This window comes from Nymphalis io, chromosome 8 (assembly GCF_905147045.1).
Source record: "Nymphalis io chromosome 8, ilAglIoxx1.1, whole genome shotgun sequence".
Classification (NCBI taxonomy): Eukaryota; Metazoa; Arthropoda; class Insecta; order Lepidoptera; family Nymphalidae; genus Nymphalis; species Nymphalis io.
Genome location: NC_065895.1, coordinates 3,393,151 through 3,411,300, shown reverse-complemented (window position 1 = coordinate 3,411,300; position 18,150 = coordinate 3,393,151). Strand labels below are relative to the sequence as shown.

The window sequence follows — 18,150 nt, the reverse complement described above, 5'->3', positions numbered from 1 at the left end:
GACTGAGGGACGGGGAAAAGGGGGGATGGGCAGCAGCGTCCCCCCTCCCATAAACATCTTACCCCCTACTGCGCTCGCCAACACGCCTGCCCAGCGCGGCGAGTATGGGCAAACCCCTCCCTTAATGGCAGATGCGCCCAAAAAAAGGCCCCCAGTTACCGGCAAGCCCGCTAGGCCCGACCAAGGTAGCGGTCGCGGTATCGGCAGGGCAGGGGGTGCTAAGAATCACCGGTTCACGGCAGGCTACCGTATAAAACGACTGAAAATGGCAACGTATAATGGACGCTCGATGAGGCTGGACCATCACCTCGCCGAATTAGAAGTAGAGTTAAGTCATATAAACTGGCATATACTGGGGTTATCTGAAGTCCGAAGACAGGGGGAGGACACGATAACTCTAGAGTCCGGTAACTTACTCTACTTCCGCGAAGGTGATAACCTCTCCCAGGGTGGTGTCGGTTTTCTAGTCAAAAAGGATCTCATTAGCAGCATTGTGGAAATCAGTAGTGTGTCGAACCGGGTAGCGTACCTTGTCCTAAAACTTTCCGACAGGTACTCCCTGAAGGTTGTACAGGTATATGCGCCAACTTCGACATACTCTGATGATGTGGTCGAAGCGATGTACGAGGACATCGCAAAGGCCCTCAACGACACCTCGAGGGCCCACTACAATGTTGTTATGGGAGACTTTAATGCTAAAGTGGGAGTACAAGATAGCGGTGAATCGAAAGTCGGACCTTACGGCTTGGGCTGCAGAAATCACAGGGGGCAAATGCTGGTAAACTTTCTCGAAGCGCAGGGGCTTTTTTTGATGAATTCTTTCTTTCAAAAAAAGCCTCAGAGGAGGTGGACATGGCGAAGCCCCGATAACGTGACAAGGAACGAGATAGACTTTATCATTTCGAATAAAAGGCACATATTTAGAGATGTTTCAGTGATCAACAAGTTTAATACCGGAAGTGATCACCGCTTGGTTCGAGGCACTCTAAATATCAACTTAAAAGCCGAAAGATCGAGAATGATGAGGTCTACTCTCCGACCTACCATGCTCCAAGCTGCTCAAGGCTCCGAAAAGTTCCAAATGGAACTTCAAAATCAATTCACCGCGTTGGAAACCATAAGCAGCATTGATGAGAGAACCGACACGCTGGTCAAAATACTGCAAAACACATCCCGCAAGTGTTTTCCGCCACAGAGAAGAGACAACGCACCAAAACTCTCTGCTGAGACACTCGAGCTCATGAGAAAACGACGAGAACTACCATCGTTTTTGTCAGATAAGGCCTTAAACCGAACAATAAAAACGCTGACGCGACGCGATCTCCGACGCTCCAATACCCGTGCCATCAAGGCTGCGATTGAGCAAAATCGGGGATCGAAAGTGTTCGCTCGCAAGTTTGGAAGGCCGCGTCTGACAAAACTTAAAACTGAAAATGGTGGGGTCGTTACCTCTAGGCCTGAGATTATCGGAGAAGTAGAGAGGTTTTATGGGCAGTTGTTCTCTTCAAGATCGGATAAACCCCTGGGAATCAGTATTGATGACCAGCGCGCCCCTCTTATGCGCCATTACTCCGAGGAGCTCCCGGTCGTTGACCAAGAAGAGATTAGGGCGGCTCTAGAACAGCTTAAAAACAACAAAGCTCCGGGAGATGACGGAATCACAACAGAGTTGCTTAAGGCAGGCGGGACTCCGGTCCTGAAAGAGCTAGCAAGCCTCTTTAATTCCGTCATCCAACATGGCAAGACCCCGGAAACGTGGAGCGGGAGTGAGGTGGTACTGTTTTTCAAGAAAGGTGATAAAACCCTCTTGAAAAACTACAGACCAATCTCCCTCCTGAGTCACGTGTATAAGCTGTTCTCAAGAGTCGTCACGAACCGTCTCGCCAGACGACTTGACGAGTTCCAGCCCCCAGAGCAAGCCGGCTTTCGATCAGGCTACAGCACCGTGGACCACATCCATACTGTTCGGCAGATTGTGCAGAAGACCGAAGAGTACAATCAGCCGCTGTGTATGGCATTTGTGGACTACGAGAAAGCCTTCGACTCCATCGAAACCTGGGCAGTGCTCGACTCATTGCAGAGATGTCATATCGATTGGAGATATATCGAGGTACTGAGATGTCTGTACAACGCCGCTACAATGACTGTCCACATCCAGGACTGTAAGACGAAGGCGATCCAACTGCGCAGAGGGGTGAGACAGGGGGATGTAATATCCCCGAAACTGTTCACCAACGCGTTGGAAGACGTTTTCAAAACGCTGGATTGGACTAGGTATGGAGTCAATGTAAACGGCGAGTACATCTCACACCTTCGATTTGCCGACGATATCGTCATCATAGCAGAGTCGCTGGAACAACTCACCGAAATGCTGCGTAGCCTAGGCGAGTCTTCCCGGTGTGTCGGTCTCGGTATGAACTTGGATAAGACCAAGGTCATGTTCAATAGGCATGTCGTGCCGGGACCGATATACGTCGAGGGGAAACCTCTCGAAGTTGTTAGTGAATATACCTACCTAGGACAAATAATACAAGTCGGTAGGAACAACTTCGAGAAGGAAGCCGATCGAAGAATTCGCTTGGGATGGGCAGCATTTGGCAACCTTCGTCAAGTCCTCAAGTCGTCTATACCGCAATGTTTGAAGACGAAAGTCTTCAACCAATGCGTCTTACCTGCCATGACATACGGTGCCGAAACGTGGACACTAACTGCGGGACTAGTCCACAAATTCAAAGTCGCTCAGCGTGCTATGGAGCGAGCTATGCTCGGAGTATCTTTGAAGGATAAGATCAGAAATGAGATTATCCGGAAAAGAACCGGAGTCACCGACATAGCTTGCAAAATTAGCAGGCTGAAGTGGCAGTGGGCTGGTCACGTATGTCGTAGGACCGATGGCCGTTGGAGCAGACGAGTCCTAGAGTGGAGACCGCGAATCGGCAAGCGCAGCGTAGGGCGCCCTCCAGCCAGGTGGACCGACGACCTTAAGAAGGTGGCGGGCACCAACTGGATGCGGAAGGCGGAGGACAGGGAGCTTTGGCGCACCTTGGGAGAGGCCTATGTTCAGCAGTGGACAACGATTGGCTGTTGATTGATTGATTAGCAGGCTACATAAAAACAAACAAGAGGTTATGTTATTAAAGTCCTTATCTGTGGTCGACTGTACGTATGGACTTTGTTAGAAGAAATTTTTTATGATTAAAATTTAAATGCCATTTCATGAAATTATATAATATTTATATATATGAGTTTATGTGTGTGTGTGTGCGCGCGCGAAAACATCTAGATTTATATTACGCTTGACTGTATAAGTAACTGATATTTGAATTCTCATACATAGTTGCTAATTTAATAGGTAAAGATTAAACCAGACAAGCAAGATTTAATATATATATGATTATTATTAACATCATCTCGTTCTAACAACTGTTAGGAATTAAATGAAATTCGATATAAAGTATACCAGGAAAACGGATAGATAAAATAAAATTTACAGCCAACGAAGCAACTAAAAGTAAGGGCGATGGTGATAGCACGGATGGGAAACGTCCTAAGAGCCCGTAAACACAGTAACCGATATTTAGCAGCTTGCCTTATAAAATGACGTCAGATATAAATAAAAAAAAAACACGTTCGAATGAACTTCTATAGTTCAAGGCTAGGATGTAATCTATTTTACGAACCATTTAAACAAATTAATAGATAAACTTATGTGTAAAAATTATATATATATATATGTATATAGGAAGACAATAATTTAGCAATGCTATTCTGTAAGAACTCACTTCATTAAATATTGACAAGTGACTTATTTGTTTACACTATTTTATGCGGGTATTCTTGAAATTTTATAATTATTATGGCCAATGTCGCATATCACTTTCTGTTCCGAGTTTGCTCCGAGAGTTTCGAGTTTGCTCTTACAGAATAGCCCGATAAAGGACCTTTTTTTTGTTCTGGTAGCTATATACGAGACTTTGTTTTATAAATAACAAAAAAAAAAGAAAATAAGTGTAGAAGAAAATCGAAACGTGCATATGTATGTTCTAAAATTATCACACCCACTCACACACACCTACAGCCTGTGAATGCACCACTGCTGGGCTAAGGCCTCCTCTCCCTTTTTGAGGAGAAGGTTTGGAGCTTATTCCACCACTAAAATAAACTAAAATTATCAATAATGCTTAATTGATTAAGATCGAAATTCGACTGTGCGACATTACAATTAATATATTTAATTTAATATGTATGTGTGTATAAACGATTCTCACATACATACATTGTTATAAAATAAGTTAAATGTTGTAACCAATGTTTCAACGTGACGTCACTAACCGTCTATTTTGAAATTGTTGTCCTTGATGAGTACGTGGCTCTCTTACTCATACGTGAGACTATTGCAGATCTCAGCCGCAATTGTCGATTAATCTTAGCGGATTTACTGCATTACTACAAACTTTATTGTACCTTATGTGTAAATGCATTTGAATAATGTATTTATTCGAAATATTAATAAGAAACAAAACAATACCAAAATCGAAATAAACTTAATCTCTGAAAAATTTTATTATCTATATCTAATACCAATTATTTAATGAGACATGATTAGATTTTTTGTATGTTTGTTTGTAATGGATAATCTACTAAACCGATTTTATAAATTCTATCGCCTACAGTAAGCATTATTAGTAGCGAGTAGCATTTCTTTTGCAAAAAAAAATAGAGATCACTACGAAAATTGCAATGTTATGATATAATGTTAAACCAAAATCAAAATATTGTCTATAAAATATTTACTTAGATAATTGGCGAAACCGGACAAAGTCAAGGCGGGCCGCTAGTAATATAATATAAGCAATATTCTAGAATATTTAATGCAGTCCTTCGATTCTAAACTCTTATATTCATCACTAAGTAATTGACGAAGACAGTTCGTTTATTTTTTCGATTGATAGATAATGTTAAGGTCATAAAAGTGTTTATCGTTTCAATTTGGACTACAAAGGTTCTATAATTTTTTTTTATTGATAGCCCGTCAATAACCAAATAGAAAAAAAATAGAAACTTGTTTGAGAAACAGAGAAGACAAAGGTACTGAAGTGTTTTATCTATGCCTATTCATATATAGGACACAAGTGTTAGCCCGTGGCTTTGTCCGCAAGTTAGGTGAGAGGGGTAGTTGTTGGTGTTGGAAGGAGGGGTTGTTATAAAAATGTAGCATTTGTCCTTCTTCAGGGACAAAATTTCATCAAAATCGGTTCAGTGTTCCAGCTGTGAAAGCGCAACAGACAGAGCTGCTTTCACATTTATAATATTATTATAGATATTGCATTCGGCGTGTAGTGGTCTTAATCCTTTTCAATCATTATCTTAATCCTAGTACCGTTTTAATACGAACAAAAGTGAATTATTTTTTATCTTCCTATGTACTTTTGTCCTTTATTGTTTATCGGTCGTTTATGTGTCTGTATATATAACTCTACACCTGTCAGCTCGTGACAATGTTTACAAATCCATTTACCTTTTAGCTTAAGTTGCCATTATATCATTATCGGTCGGTGTTTATATATGGCCACCTTTAACATTATCAATGGATTTGTGAAATTCTAACTCAATACATATAATTCTGTAAATAAAACATTAATATTTCTTACTGAACTAATGTTATTGGCGGCGGCGACCACTTACCACCAGGCGGTCCACTTGCTAGTCTTTTTTTTATATATATATTCGCCGGGAGGGCAAATGACTCTACTCCACCTGATGGTAAGTGGTAGTAGAGTCCAAACGCGACGACGGCCAGTACAGACGGGAAAAACGTTCTGCACTAGCCGCCTTCGCCTTGCCGGCCCGCAAGATGCCTCTTCACGCCTCGTTTGAAGGAACCCGGGTTGTAAGAGGAGGGGAACACGTGAGCTGGTAAGGAATTCCATTTTTTGGAAGTGCGACAAAGAAAGGAGTTGCCAAATTTCTTTGTTCGCGATGGAATTGATGTCACAGTTGGGCGGTGACATCGAGAACCAGCTCGCGTGGACTTAAGAAGGAAGGGGAAAGCAGGAATTAGAGAGAATAATTCCTCAGAGCACTCGCCGTGATACAGTCTATAGAAAGCGCTCAGTGCTGCTATCTCGCGACGCAATTGTAAAGGTTCAAGGGTGTTTGTGACCTTTACGTCGCCAATAATGCGTACTGCACGTCGCTGCAACCGGTCCAAGGCCTCCAGTAGGTACTTAGCGGAGCCATCCCAAAGGTGCGAGCAATATAAAGAAACAACGATAATTTGGTTTGTGATATTATGCTTTCCTAAAAATCGCAAATGATTTCCCACAAAAACATACTATAACTAATCGCTATGTTATATGTTAATTGATCTTTTATTCAACATAGCATTACAGTTACTTTTTGATTGACAAAAATCTACTATCTTTTCCAAAATCGCCGACAGGTAATTTTTAGGAATCGTATTTTCACAACACAGTTTATATATATTATGTACAAATTTATTGATTATTTTGTTACTTATGCTGCATCAAAGGAAGCCATTTGAATTTATATAGAACTTAAGTCGTTATTCACAGTTCAGAAATGTTATTCAAATAGACTTTAGCTAATTATTGAATACAAGTCCGTAATATCAAGGAGAGCAAGAAACGCGGCGGTAACAAATTTAATACATAAAAAATGACTACAAATTTTGTATAATCCTTGGGCTTTTAATGATTTCTTAATTTTGACACTTGCTCATAGATGTCACTCTTTGCCATACGTAAATAAAATAACTTTTTTTATATATTTTAAAAGGTACCGTTAAGCTATTAAGGCTTCATATCGTTACAGAAATGGTCGCTGAAAAGACATTTTGGAGCTTATTCCACGTTGGTCCAATTGCTCCAATGCAACCCACTTTAGAGCAACGTAGAACAAAATATTCTTTACAGTAATACGTAGACGAAATTCCGACGCTTGAACTCGCAATATTTAATATTCACGTGCTCTAAACCTAATCACATCACTTCATGGCTCAGGCTTCATATAATGTTTGTACCTTTTACTTGTAAATAAACCTCGTAATAATAAAGTATACCATCGTTCTTGGTATTAGGTTCACGTATATTTAGTAAAACATTCGAAATGAGCAGATCTGTATAATAGACTGCTTCATACAGTTGTTGTAAATTATATTTCGTATGTTTAACCTATTTGCGTTTTAGAATTGGCAAGCCGCAAGCGATAATTCTAGTTATTAGCGTTTATACGTATATAATCGTAATGAAATTGATAATATAACGTTTAATGTAAATATTTGAAAATAAAAAGCGTTTTTTCGTCTAAATGAAACGTTTAATATAGAATATAGGTTTGACTTTGAAATGTTAATCTCATTGCTCCCGAACAAAAACGAAACAATAAAATATACCAATTAGGGTGGTTTCAATAAAAGAGTTATCTTCAATAAAGTGTTGTTTAGTAGTGATTAGTTATATGCTGCGTTTTCTTCTTACTAATGTGAAATCAATGATAACAGAAAGAGATAAATCAATGTTTAAGTACACATCGTCTCAACTACTGATATGAGTAAGTAAGACACATAGTATTTTCTTAATCTTTGACCAACAAGTACGCGAACAATTTATTAATCGTGAAAATTCATGCATTACGTGCCTTCATTCTTACTCAGCCAACACAACTTATCCTTAAGTAGAATATTAAGAAGATGTATTAACTTACAATGGTTCGTATTCTACGATTTCTACGACTCAAGGAAAGTCTGCGAAAAGAAATTGAATAATTAGGTACATGAGAATTTTTTAAAATAACGTCTTTTGTTTCCTGTGGCACGTAAAATATATTAAAATTGGAAGGTGTTTTCTGTATTGACGCCTAGTTGGTCTAGTGATTAGCGTATAAGCCTGCGGTTCTCGGGGTCCTGGGTTCAAACGAAAAAAATGGGCTTTCTGTCAAGAAATTCGCAGTAGCGGCCCGGAGTTGTGCTCTCTCTCGTCGTGTCGGATTTCTCGTCCAATCGGATTATTAGCTTAATTATCTTTTATTATAATATGTTTTGGAAACGCTTAAAGTCAAACTGTAAATAACCTACAGTTTACTAATTTTAAATTTCCTTGTTTCAATACCAAACAAAATAATTAAAGCATAATAAGCAATAATAATTACTTTATATCCGCTAGTATTCAAATTAACTTGTTAAGGAAACTACTTAAAAAAAAAAAAACTAAATTTAAATAATACTATAATAAGTAGCGTACAAGGAAAACACGACCAAGTATCGAGGAAGTGTTTAGTTTTTTGGTTAATAGGTGCTGACATAGACTTGTTATGACCTTCAGTCTGATGAGAGACGAGTGTCATCGACTGGGCCTTCGCAGTGGCCTTTCTATCTCGTTTAATTAACCGTCAAATTATACATAACCGTTCTTACGTAGCTAAAAATAACGTCGATTTATGTGGTGTGTATGCGCAGACGGCGTGTCGCGATCATGGCGTCCGACACCATGACTAATGAAAACATGCCTCTAGTTCTGTTGACAATTCTTAATCACGTCACGAGAAATTTAAAGAATTTCAATTTGTTACATTTACTTAATATTTCTTGCATGTTGTCTCTTATGTATTTTGATTAATTTAATTTCTAATAAAAAAAAAAAACATTTTCTTAAGAAATACTTGCATAAATTATCATGTTTCTCTAAATCAACTTTACGAAATTAATATAAATTATTTAAGCGGAAATGATGTATTTTATTACATTCGAATGTTTATAAGCTTATCGTATTTACTAACGCCAATAATTATCCTGGTATGCGGTCTTATCGGTCGCTGTTACTACATGCTAGATATTATATTCTACGATAACATTTATAAGAAAATTGCAAACATATTGAAAACCAACAACAAACTAAATATACTTCATACATGAATCTTTCGTCATTTAACATCATAGGTAGGTACCAGCCACTTATCACACTCTACCGCCAAACATTTAGCATTGTTGGAAGTGCCGCCAAACAGTGATACTTAATATTGTTGGGAGTGTGAGTGAGCCATTATAACTACAGACACAAGGGACATAACATCTTAGTTCCCAAGGTTGTTAGCGCATTGGCGATGTAAGAAATGGTTAAGACTTCTTACGCAAATGACTATGGGGCGGTGTTGACTTACCATCAGGTGACCCATTTGCCCGTCTGCCTACCTATATAACAAAAACTAGACGCCATTAAGCTTATTTAATTAAAATAATTCCTAACATAAAAATATCAGTTCCAGGCTTTCAGCTCGAACTTTGAATATTCTTGTACCGACTAAATGCTATAAAAGCAACACACGTAATAACTTTTTTATCGCTGTGCGTCACATAGCGAATAATTCTTTATATTCTAACTTTATGAATACCATAAGAACAAAACAAAAAGTATATATATATATATGATTACAAATAATTGTGTAATGTTTTATTCCGTTGAAATATGTAATATTATAACGTCGTTCTTTTTACTGTTCAATCCTTTATTCAATAAACTTCAATGCTATTGTTTTCATACAAAATCAAAATTATAAAAATACTTTGTTCAAGTAGACTATTTATTGTAAACACTTTTGTCACTTTACAAGGTTAATTTTATTGTTAAGCTACCACCGGCTCGGAATACATATTCCGCCGAGGCGAACCAACCTGCAAAAAAAAGCATTAATAAGTTTGGACACAAATCAGTTATGGCGATAGGGTGCAGTTTATTTTACTAAGTTTACGATACAAGAAGAACATACATTATATATAGCTATACTGCAAAAGCATATTTAATATTGACTGCAACATAGTGTAGTGATAGTTCTAAAGGTACAAGTTGTTGGGCATAAAAGGATTGGGTTGTATTCCTAATCTGTCGAAACTTCTGACGCATAACTTTTACATTAAAAGAAAGTTGCCTATTAATCGAGCATAATAAAGATGACCATGAAAAACTGACGTAATTGCTTACTATAGTCACTTGTGGTATAACAGTGGCAACAAAAACGACTTAACTATCATGAGTTGTAGTCGTGTAGAGATTTATGACGCGCCAACACAATCTATAGAGCTTCCTTTATAAAATTAAGAGTTGAAGATATAGGATGGCATAGGAAATTGTGCTGTGACTTTTATGCCCTTTCTACTCATACTATAAAAGCGGATGTGTGTTTATTGATGTATTTGTTGTCCTTTTTCACAAGACAACTGAATAATGGATCAACGTGATTTGTTGCACAGTGATAGTTTTGAATAATAAGCTATTTTATCCAGGTAAAGTGCAAGATAGCAAAACATCAGGACAAAACCTAGTACAAAATATGCTAAGTACATATTCAGTTGGCTTAATATGATCGTGAATGAGTGTCATAAAACTCGGGGCGGGCCTCCGCCGTGGGAACTTTTTGTAGGTCTCATCGCTTGGGGCCACATAAATACCTATTTGTATTGTTATCGCTCATATACATGGATCGTATATTTATTTAAAACATTAATCGTATTAATTTTTAATTTCAACACGCAAATATTTTTTATATATTAATTGAGAATACTCAGTGGTATAAAGTAAATGTTTCATAAAAATGTCATTAAAGTTAATTACTGTGACTATAAAATGAAAATTGCCAAGATTAAACTTTATATACCTATATCTATAGCTGAGTAACCTGGATTCTTTGTAAAATAGCACGAACATTTGAGAATAGGCGAATGTGAACAATAGAAATAAGCTCCCTCGAGATTGTGACCCGTGGCCCGAGGGCTGCCGCACAATGAACATTTTACTCACACAATGTGCCACTGCATCGAACTGATTACTTGGCACCAAACCATCCATCTAGCAACTTAAACACATTGTAACTTTTCATCATTTCAACGTTTTTCTTTTGTTTCAGATCATGTGACATAAAAGGCCAAAATGGAAGAAGAAAATTCAAGTAAAGTCGTCGATGTTAGTGGCCTTCCTCCGTCTGGCTCTATGGTCAATGAAACGATTTCTAACGGAGATGGAAATTTAGAAAATAAAACAAATAACACAAATGATAACTCAATTGCAGTGATTAAAGAAGAAAGTGGTATTAGTATTGAAACTTTAGAGGGCTGTAATAATGAAAGTATTCATTTAAAAGAATCATTTATAAGAAATGGTTCTTGTGAAGCTATTGATGTGCGGTCAATTAGTGACCTTGATAGTTTACCGGTTGGAGATGAGTTAGCACTCGGTGCTGCTGGAAGTGATAGTGGTGTCGAGGGATGTGGTCGAGCTCTGAGCAGTGGTGGAGGATCCCGTTCTTGTGCTTCTAGCGTTGTGTCTTGTGGTTCAGGTTGCGGATCTGAAAGTTCGTCCTTAGCAGGTGCTCCTCCTCGACCCCGTCCTCGAATGAATGTAACTGTGACTGAACCGAAAAGAAGTTCACCCGTCGGTACGTCAACTCCTCGTCCGGCGACAGCACCTCGTGGACCTAACTTGGCAACTCGTGAACGGGCAAGAAGTCGAGAAAAACCAACACCGCCAGAAAAACCCCGACCATTGACACCCAAACCACGCATACGACCGACTGCAGATCTTCCCAATCTGGTCCGCGAGAGTCCAGCTTTACGTGCCAAACCTACAAAAACGTCTACTGCAAGATGTAGAACACCAAATTCACCAGTAGACGAGAAAAAATGGCCTACTAACGGACAACGACTTCCCGTTGCAACCGATGTATCTGCTACTCGAGTAGCAGCAGATAAATATGGCACGCTACCGAGAAGAAGGCGAGAGGCAGATCCAGACTCGTCTCCAAAACATGAAAATACACCACCTTCCAGGAGACCTACTGTAGCTCGTTCCGTATCTTCGCGTTCGGTGACGAAGACGCGGGTGAGGATTTATGCCGAAAAAGTTTCGCAGACTGTGTTGTGCGGAACCGATATCGACTCGGCTTTTGCAGGAATCGTGCCAAATATAGAGAGGTAACTGTTCATTTATAAAAAATATAAAACCTATTTCAAAATCAAATTATTCGTAGTTTTTCAAAGCTACATATACATATATTTCTATGATTCAATTAAAATTGATTTATTTTAATAATTATTGCTAACTTTTCATAGCTAGTTTAATGGAAGACTCAAATAGGTTTTCGCTTTTTTTCAGTCGCATAGAAGTGACTCGATGTCACCGTGGTGTTCAAGCGAGCGCTCGCGATACGGAGAATGCACGTTTGGTAGCGGCGGCCGTCGCGGCAGAGGCTGCAGCGACTGAAGAACGAGAGAGGAGGCTCCACGCTGAGTCTCAGCTGGCTGCGGAACGCTCTGCGAGGCTAGCAGCTATATCTGAACTGGAGAGAAACTCACAAAGACTGTTGGAACTTGCCGGCGCTGGTAAGAGTTTATATATCTGACGATCTTAAATCAGTGAAAATATTTGAATCGTAAAAAACATTAATAGCATTATTTTTCCCTAAATAACTTCCATCCCCTTCATTAATCACAAATATAAAGTAGTGAATTATAAAAATTTTGTTACTAAAACACACCAAGTTTTTTCATATTCAGCAAAATAATAATGTTTGAACTTTAAGATGTTTTGACTAAGAAAATCAATTATCGAATCGCTTTTAGGCGCCGGTGCCAACGCAGATGGTTGTCTTCGGGCATTAGAGGAACAGTTGCGGGCGGCCGGCGAGCTCGCTACGAGACAGCGTGGCGAGATTGACTCGTTACGGGAGCACTGCGATAAGTTGCATGCGGTTAGATATTTTACCTCACCTCTCTTTAGCATAAGCCATTGTTTAAATAACTATAACGAGATTTGTATTAATACTACACGGAAAACTGAAATTTATAGTTAACTAGTTCTCGTACGCGTGTTGGAGGGGTGGGGGAGCAGGTTTAAGGTATAAAAAAGTAGCCAATGTCCTCCCTTGGGGTTCAAGCTTACTTCATACCAAATGTCTTCTAATTCTGTTCAGCTTAGCCGTGAAAGTGTAACAAATAGACAGAGCTACTTTCGCATTTAAGTATAGATTATCTTAATTTCATTGTGCTTAAGTGCTCTTATATGAGACTCGCATACCAAACCCATGTATTAAATGATTTTAATTAAAGCTTAACACAGCGATAAATTGTATGCAGTTGCCAACCCTACTACAGTACGCGCTCGTTGCGGTTAACCAGTGAACTGTGAATTATAGCAAGTTACTGGTGGGTTGATTAAAAACTATAAAATAAACTGGAAAAAATATATTTCGTTCATTATGCTTAGCGATAGTTAAGTGTTTATTGCTAGTTAACTTTTATCTAAAGAATTAGTTTGACATCTTCAGTTTTTTTTTAATTAACAATTTTCAATCTATCACTTTTTTTGTCTGTTACTGTTTTTTTTTAATGAAAATAAATTGATGATTAAAATTTTGCCATAATTCGATATTATATTCCAATATATTTGGGTCTATTTCGTTGTTAACTAGGCTATTTCGTTTATTAACGTCCAAATATCATATATTAACATCTAAACTACATATTTAATAATGTAAAGATTAAATTAATATCGATACATAATATGATATAAACGGTCATGTATCCCATTTCTATACAGTAACAGCCTGTTAATGTCCCACTGCTGGGCTAAAGCTTCCTCTCCCTTTTGAGGAGAAGGCTTGGAGCTTATTCCACCACGCTGCTCCAATGCGGGTTGGTAGAATACACATGTGGCAGAATTTCAATGAAATTAGACACATTCATGATGTTTTCCTTCCACTAGGCCATCTCGGCTTTCTATATTTAAATAAAAGTATTGTCTCATGGTACATAATAAAACACATCTGTCAGTTTTCCATCTATCTGAGCTCGGAGCCCGTTAGTTAATGGGATAGTTTTTTTTTCAAGATTAAGTTTTATACAAAAAGTTAAATCCATGTATTAATTTCCAAGTCTAAGTTAAGTCTCTGGTCGTATGCTTATAACAGGAGGCGTGTCACGGACGGGAGACTTCTCGAGTGCTGTCCGCGCGGCTGGCGGAGGCGGAGCGCGAGGCGGCAGAGATGCAGGACTTCCTCGCCGCGGAGACCGGCGCGCTCGGGGACTCGCTGCGGGACGCGGAGGCCGAAATCACGCGGCTCAGTGCGGAACTTGAGCGCAGGTATAATTTTTGTTTATGTTATAGGTAGACTGACGATTACATCGGCCACTTGATGGTAAGTTGTCACCACCGCCCATAGACATTGGTGATTTAAGTAATGTAACCATTCCTTACATCGCCAATGCGCCACTATCTTTGGGAACTCAGATGTTACGTCCCTTATGCCTGTAGTTACATCGCCTTACTCACCCTTCAAACCGGAACGCAACAAGACTATGTACTGCTGTTTAGCGGTACAATATCTGATCAGTGAGTGGCACTTATACAGACGGCCACGACATGCCGTGTCCAGTAGGATAATAGACAGGTTTGCTATAAAAACGGTGGTCTCTTATCTCTAGGAACTGAGACATTAATGTCAATGAGGCTTAATATAGAGTTAAAATATTATCTTTTATGGTATTAAAACGATATCTTAAAGGTGAAATACAAGTGGCTAAGGCCTCCTCTCGTCGAAAAGGTTAGATGGATTTATAAATTTCCACGTAATGTCATCGTTACAGACGTGGCGAGTGCCGGCAACTGGTGCGCATGTGCGAGCAGCGGCGCCAGGAGGCGCTGGCGGCGGGCGCGCGCGCGCGGGGCGGCGCGGGCGCGGCGGCGGCGCTGGACGCGCTGTCGCGCCGCCTGCGCGCGCTCACCGAGGCCGTGCGCGCCGCCTACTCGCTGCCGCACCACGCGCTGCAGCAAACCGTCTATCATAATGAAGCTTACTGCAGGTTGGGCTCCCCGACTGTTCGACTTATTGTCTGTAAATCATCATATCATATAATTTGTAAATTTAGTTGCAAATGGTTACAGTAGAATTCACTGTCTGATCTGCTCACAACGAACACCGCAAATCGATGAAATAAGTAGTGTCTTTTAATTTTCGGACTCTCGTTCCACTTTAACAATAATCATCAAAAATATTTAATCATCTTCTTCATCTTCATTTAATCAATTTCTTCCCTTGTTCCAGTCGCAGCGACAGCGGCGAGACTCTGTCCCCGGAGGACGAGTCCCGCGGCGGGCTGCTGGGCGCGGTGGCCCGCGCGCTGCGCTCGGCCGCCACGCCGCTCGCGCACGCGGCCGCGCCCGCGCACGCGCACGACGACGAGCGCTCGCGCATGTCCGACGACAACGACAACTCCGCCGACCTGCTCGACTCGGAGACGGAGCCCTGTCTCGTTACTGACCCAGGTTATTATTGTTCAATTACCATTACAAAATGGAATAATCAAAATTTTTATAAATTATGATGAGCAATATTCGATTTATACGTCATCACAAATAGATAAGTAATAACCGATTAATTTTATTTAAAAATCAGAATATGCGGAGGAATGGTGGTCGGGCGCTGAAGGCGCAGGCGCCTGGAGCGGCGAGGAGCTGTCGCCCGAGAGAGAGTATTGCGGGGATATAGATAAAGGTGTGTTTAGAGTTCGTTTTATAAAAATTTGCAGATCGTATTGTCTATGTCCTTTTTAATTTTGTTCTACTTCGAACCGTTTTACAACATATTGAAATCTGTAACACTCACAAATTGACAAATCGTCGGTCGACAGAGGGCGATGCGTCGGTGGAGGCGGAGGGGGACGGGTCGGGCTCGGGCTCGGGCTCGGGCTCGGCGGAGTGCGCGTCGGAGCGCGAGTCGCTGCGCGCGCTGTCGGCCGCCATCGCGGCGCGCCAGCGCTGGGAGGCGGCGGGCGAGCGCGCGGCGCGCGGCGCGCTGCTGGAGCGCGTGCTGGCGCTGGACGCGCGCCTGGCCGAGCTGCTGCGCGCGCTCGCCGCCGCCGCCGCGCGCCCCGCCGACCTGCCCGCCGCCGCGCTCGCGCACGCGCTCCGGTACCGCTCGCATTATACTACGAACGTTTCTTGTGCCACCGATTACTTCACATTCTAACCTCACAACCTATTACTTCTTCTTCCTTCCTTTCCGAGTACTTTGAACATACGTAATATATTAATTCTGCTTTGAAACGAGCGAGTGACGTGTCTCATGTAGCTCACCCGTCCATTACGTTTGCAGAGATAAAATAGAAGTGACCGAGAAGAACGTAGCGGATGTCGTGGTCAAAAAGCTGGCCGAACTGGACGCTTGCAAGAGCCTCATGGAGCAGTACCAACAGTCTATAGAAGTGAGTTTGATAATATGTTATCTAAACCTTTAACTATGTTTTATTTTTAAATTCTAAAATATTCGAGAACAGTATTACAAACGATTCATAAATAAATAAAAAGTTATTTTTTTATTATTACTTGACCTATAATTTTATAACTAGAACTTAAAACCAATTTTATATAATTTATATTCCACTATATAAGGTATTTAAAAATATTGTATGTGTTTATATAATATTTATATGTTATATTGTACACACACATAAACATTCCACCAAGTAAAAATTAAATTTTATATCTTATAGAAAGAATATTTCAAACCTAGAAAATGACATTTATTATAAACAAAAGTCCTTTTATCATCAAATTTAAAAAAAATAAACCAATCTTAATCTCACCGTTCATTCTTTCGCCCACAATTCATTTATTCAGTATATAAATAGTTTTTCGAATAGCAATGACTGTTTTTAAAGAATTACTTATATTTCTGTTTACCCCTTTAATTGAGGGTAACGCTTTTGTTAGGAGTGGGAACGACACCCATCCCGGCCTGTAAACCATGCTATTGACGCTTCAATATTCATATGAAATTACAATCCTATTGAAATCTTCATCATATCATGGGAAATATTGTGTATTTATCAACCATCATAAAAAAGACTTTCGGGTTGTGATGAAATTTTAAATGTAAGATCAATAATATAATGTTTTAGGATAGGCAATATTATACTGGCTTTGTGCTTGCAACCCATCTCTGTGGTTACCACTTTGCCATTTATTTTTTCGCCAAACGGTAATACAGTTTAAAGTGACAGCGAGCCAGTGTTACTACAGGCACAAGGAATGTAACATCTTAATTCCCATTGTCGGCGGTGTATTGACAATGTAAGAAGTATAATATTATCTATGAACGCAGGAATAACAAATGAAGGCACCCGATCCTTTTAAAAAAAAATGGATACCTTTTTGGACTGTTGTATCAATTATGAAATGTAGAGTAGTGTTAGTACCGTTAACTGGTTTAATGTGAAACAGGTATTTACACCATTCAGGGCCTGCTTGGCGATCTCGAGTCAAGAATAAAACGTCAAGGTTAATATCCACTCACTATAAGCTTCATACGCACACATTTATTATTGTCTCTGTGCTCTCTCTTATTATTTTCTTTATTTTTAATCTGTTTTTAAATATTTTTATGGATCTTGGTGTCTATGGTATATGATGAAATTTTTTTTAAATTATTCATTTATTAGGACAATTATCTGTCTTGTCTATGGTTACTGGATTTTATTCGCACTACATATTTATATTTTATCTATAGTTATTCTTTAATTTTGTTTATCTATAAAATTATTAATATTTATGTAAATATTTCGAATTGAAGAGAAGGCACAGAAGGCAACCACGGCTTAACAATGGGTTGACTCGCGACCTCCAGCACATGTATATAACCACATTTTATGTAAATAAATAATTGGCAATATATATTTTTATACATACCAGATATATACATAATAAATTGTTATATTTTTTTAAATTATTTACAAGTATGTCCAAAAGTAAATTGAAAAAAATATTAGCTTAAATAAACATATATAATTAAATAAACAACTATATATATATATATATATATATATATATATATATATATATATATATATAGTTATATAGTTATATATATGTATATATGTCTATATATATATATATATATATATATATATATATATATATATAGATAGATTTTATACCGAGCTTAATTTAATAAACTTATGACTTAACAGATGGTACACTAAAGGCAAGGTATACGCTGTTCATATTGCTATAATCTTTACTATATGAAATGTAATTATTATACGTGCATTATATAGAAGTGCAAAATTATGTTTAAAAAATATGCCGT

The 18,150-nt window shown here is 39.1% G+C and overlaps 1 protein-coding gene across 7 annotated transcripts in view; it reads left to right on the top strand.

Moving 5' to 3' along the window:
• Window positions 1-18,150, top strand: part of LOC126770175 (uncharacterized) — a 66,341-nt gene that overhangs the window by 47,149 nt on the left and 1,042 nt on the right. For 4 of the 7 annotated variants that reach the window (XM_050489408.1, XM_050489410.1, XM_050489412.1 and 1 more), the window contains exons 2-10: window positions 10,918-11,980; window positions 12,162-12,388; window positions 12,629-12,756; window positions 13,975-14,147; window positions 14,651-14,866; window positions 15,109-15,329; window positions 15,460-15,558; window positions 15,695-15,974; window positions 16,159-16,267. In XM_050489408.1, coding sequence (XP_050345365.1) covers window positions 10,941-11,980; window positions 12,162-12,388; window positions 12,629-12,756; window positions 13,975-14,147; window positions 14,651-14,866; window positions 15,109-15,329; window positions 15,460-15,558; window positions 15,695-15,974; window positions 16,159-16,267 — 2,493 coding nt within the window. In that variant the 5' untranslated portion in view covers window positions 10,918-10,940. Of the gene's footprint in view, window positions 1-7,545; window positions 7,573-10,917; window positions 11,981-12,161; window positions 12,389-12,628; window positions 12,757-13,974; window positions 14,148-14,650; window positions 14,867-15,108; window positions 15,330-15,459; window positions 15,559-15,694; window positions 15,975-16,158; window positions 16,268-17,285; window positions 17,343-18,150 lie in introns of those variants that run through there. The other 3 variants (XR_007669446.1, XM_050489413.1, XM_050489411.1) reach the window with 3 other exon arrangements.